Source organism: Dama dama, chromosome 9 (assembly GCF_033118175.1).
Source record: "Dama dama isolate Ldn47 chromosome 9, ASM3311817v1, whole genome shotgun sequence".
Classification (NCBI taxonomy): Eukaryota; Metazoa; Chordata; class Mammalia; order Artiodactyla; family Cervidae; genus Dama; species Dama dama.
This window is the reverse complement of record NC_083689.1, coordinates 45,187,069-45,190,484: the sequence shown is the minus strand read 5'-3', so window position 1 is coordinate 45,190,484 and position 3,416 is coordinate 45,187,069. Positions and strand designations below refer to the sequence as shown.

General features: G+C 40.2%; 1 protein-coding gene across 1 annotated transcript; it reads right to left on the bottom strand.

The window, feature by feature from the left end:
• Positions 1-2,113: 2,113 nt before the first annotated feature.
• On the bottom strand, positions 2,114-3,049 carry LOC133062873 (olfactory receptor 2M2-like). The gene has a single exon (XM_061152232.1). The coding sequence runs from the start codon at positions 3,047-3,049 to the stop codon at positions 2,114-2,116; it is 936 nt and encodes a 311-aa protein (XP_061008215.1).
• Between the last annotated feature and the right edge of the window lie 367 nt (positions 3,050-3,416).

Below are 3,416 nucleotides of genomic sequence, written 5' to 3'. Positions count from 1 at the left end.
GATATAAGTTAAATAAGCAAGGTGACAATATACAGCTTTGACATACTCCTTTCCCAATTTGGAACCAGTATACTGTGCCATGTCTGGTTCTAACTTGCTTCTTGACCTGCATATAGATTTCTCAGGAGGCAAGTAAGGTGGTCTGGTATTCCTATCTCTTTAAGAATTTTCCACAGTTAGCTGTTATCCACACAGTCAAAGGCTTTAGCATAGCCAATGAAGAAGAAGTAGATGTTTTTCTGGAATTCTTTTGCTTTTTCTATGACCCAAAGAATGTTGGTAATTTGATCTCTGGTTTCTCTGCCTTTTCTAAATCCAGCTTGAACATCTGGAATTTCTTGGTTCATGTAAGCTATGATTTTTCCAGAACTCTTGTATGGATGTGAGAGTTAGACCATAAAGAAGTCTGAGAGCCAAAGAATTGATGCTTTCAAACTGTGATGCTGGTGGTGACTCCTGAGAGTCCCTTGGACAGCAAGGAGATTAAACCAGTCAATCCTAAAGGACATCAACCCTGAATATTCAATGGAAGAATTGATGTTGAAGCTGAAGCTCCAATACTTTGGCCATGTGATGGGAAGAGCTAACTCATTAGAAAAGACCCTGCTGGGATAGATTGAGGGCAAGAGGAGAAGGGGGTGACAGAGGATAAGATAGTTGGACGGGATCACTGACTCGATGGACATGAGTTTGAGCAAACTCTGTGAGATAGTAAAGGACAGGAAGCCTGGCGTGCTGCAGTTCATAGGTTGCAAAGAGTTGGACACAACCTAGCTACTGAACAACAAAATTAAAAATGAGAACAATCCTCCAGCTTCTCATTCTCTCCTTCTCCACTTCCCCCATTCATTAAAACAAAAAGTAAAACTGAGCTCTGAGGTTCACTACAAGTGATATGGTTTTACCTCATCATATTTAGTTTGAGAAATAAAATCCATTTCTAACTTCATATGGTAATACTTGTTAACCACTAGATTTGTGGAGAACACTAACCAAGCAAGAAGATAAAATGAAGAGGAAGGAACCTAAATATATTATCCTTGTGGAGACTCTAGTATCTTTCATTGAACTATGAGAACCCAGAATTTAGCATATCTATAATGTGTGACCATCAGAAGAAACCCAAGAAATGTAGTCCATTAAATACCTCTGTTTTGTTCTCCATAAAATGAGTCTAGTAATTCTTTTAATTTATATTTCATTTGAACGTACTTATTTGACTAATTGCACTCATGGAGTGTCTCTGTCTCAGAATCCATTGGAGGTTATTCTTTGAGTAGGCAATAACCCTGACTTAGAAATACCAATAGCTCACTGCTGTGAACGGCAAGTGTGGCAGCAGCCTACTCCCTGCTCTTTGCCTCCCTTTTCACACCTGCTTTCTCATAAAGTATTGTTCTTCAAACTTGGACAAATTCTTTTATTAGTTTTCTGTTCTATAGAAACAAAAGGCTGGGCTACAATCTCCCAGGAAATCTGGCAATATGAGAAGCACATTCTCATGACTAGTTCTTAGCATGGATTGGCTCAAAAATCTGTCATTCCTTGTTTTACTTTTGAGAATCTTCTCATGAATGAATAGGCCACAGACCATTTTGCAGGAATTCACACATCTACCAAAAATTGGACTGGATCACTAAAAAGCCCAGAGTGACTTGATATTGTAAAATTTCAGTATTTACTACTAAACAAGCATCCTTATGCCCATTTTTGGAGTATGAACTTCAAAATTTACTGTCAAAAGAGTATGAACAAGATATGGAAACTGATGCATCCTCCAACAGTGTCACAGAATCTTAGAATAGGATCAGGGACCTTTTAGATCTGGAAATTACCATCAAGGCTGAATGAATTCCTTAATTGGCACAAATAAGAGAATTTCCTTATATAGCTTTTCATACAGTTGTCAAATATCCACGCCAGGGTCATGCCCAGGTATCCATATTCTCAGATTTGTTCTGCCAAGTTATGAGCCAAAGTATAGGAAAAACTTTAAGGGATAAATATTTACCTCTTAGATACTGTAAGTATAGAGATGTGGCTTGTCATCTATTTTGTGGTTCCAGAGTTTCTGTAGATGTGGCAGACTATTTACAGAATGAAGATAGGCTTTCTAACTCAAAATGAATCTTCTGTTCATTGCTTTTCTCAGAGCACCCAGTACCTCCTTGTTCCTCAGACTGTAAATGAGAGGGTTGAGCATGGGGGTGAAGATGGTATTAATCATGGAGAGTATTTCATTCTGCTCTGAAGTGTGAAAGGAGTGGGGAGTCATGTAGATGATCATGGCCGGCCCATAGTAGAGGCTCACTACAGCCAAATGAGAGGAGCATACAGTCAGGGCTTTCCTCCTGCCCTCTGGTGAATTCATATGGAGGACTGTGAGGAAGATGAGCATGTAGGAAGCCATGATGAGCCCTAATGGAAGAAGAACAAATACAATGCAGATGACAGACACCACCATCTCATAGAGGGAAGTGTCTTCACAAGAGAGCTTTAGGACAGCAGGCATCTCACAGAAGAAGTGGTGGATCACCCTGGATCCACAGAAGGGGAAATGCATGGTGTAGATGGTATTGAAGAGGGAATTTAGGGCACCTCCACCCCAGGATACTAGAGCCATCTGCAGGCAGACTCTTGGGTTCATGATGACTGTGTATCTCAGGGGGTTGCAAATGGCCACATAGCGGTCATAAGACATAAGGGTTAAAAGGAGACACTCACCACCCCCGAGGGCAAAGAAAAAGAAAATCTGGGTGCCACAGGCAACTTTTGAGATGTTTTTCTTCCCAGAGAAAAAGTTGATAGCCATTTTTGGAACTGTGGTAGAAATTAAGGCCAAGTCAATGAGAGAGAGATGGCTGAGCAGTATATACATGGGGGTGTGGAGGTGGGAGTCCACCAAAATCAAGAGGATTAAGATGGCATTGCCAGTGAAGGCAATGATGTAGACCAGAAGAATGGAGCTGATGAGGACGCTGATATACTGCAGCTCTGGGAAAAGTCCCAGGAGAAAGAAATCAGTCAAGGTTTCATTCTTTCCATCCATGTTCCAATCTCCAGACTAGAACTAGAGGGTATAGAGGAAACAAAATTTTAAAAGTGCAATTCTGTTGAAGCCCTGCCTGCCTTTTATTTTTTTTATGACTTTATTGAAAACACTCTCTTTGAAGATCCTTCAGTGCAAAGGAAGAAAAAAGATAAAAAATATTTAACAGCTGGGTTAAAGGTATCTTATTAGACAAGAAGCTCTCTTTTCAGGAAAATACCCTTGGTTATGAGCGGCTGAAGGATGGAATATCTAAAAACTTTGGCTGCACCACTAACATGAATTTGTGGTTGATATCAACATGAACAGATCAGAGGAGGTGGGTCAAAAAGAACTGACTGGATTCTTTAGAGGATACTGACTGGTG

What these genes read in the sequence shown, in the direction of transcription:
- LOC133062873 (XM_061152232.1), bottom strand. Translation starts at nt 3,049, where the DNA reads ATGGATGGAAAGAATGAAACCTTGACTGATTTCTTTCTCCTGGGACTT.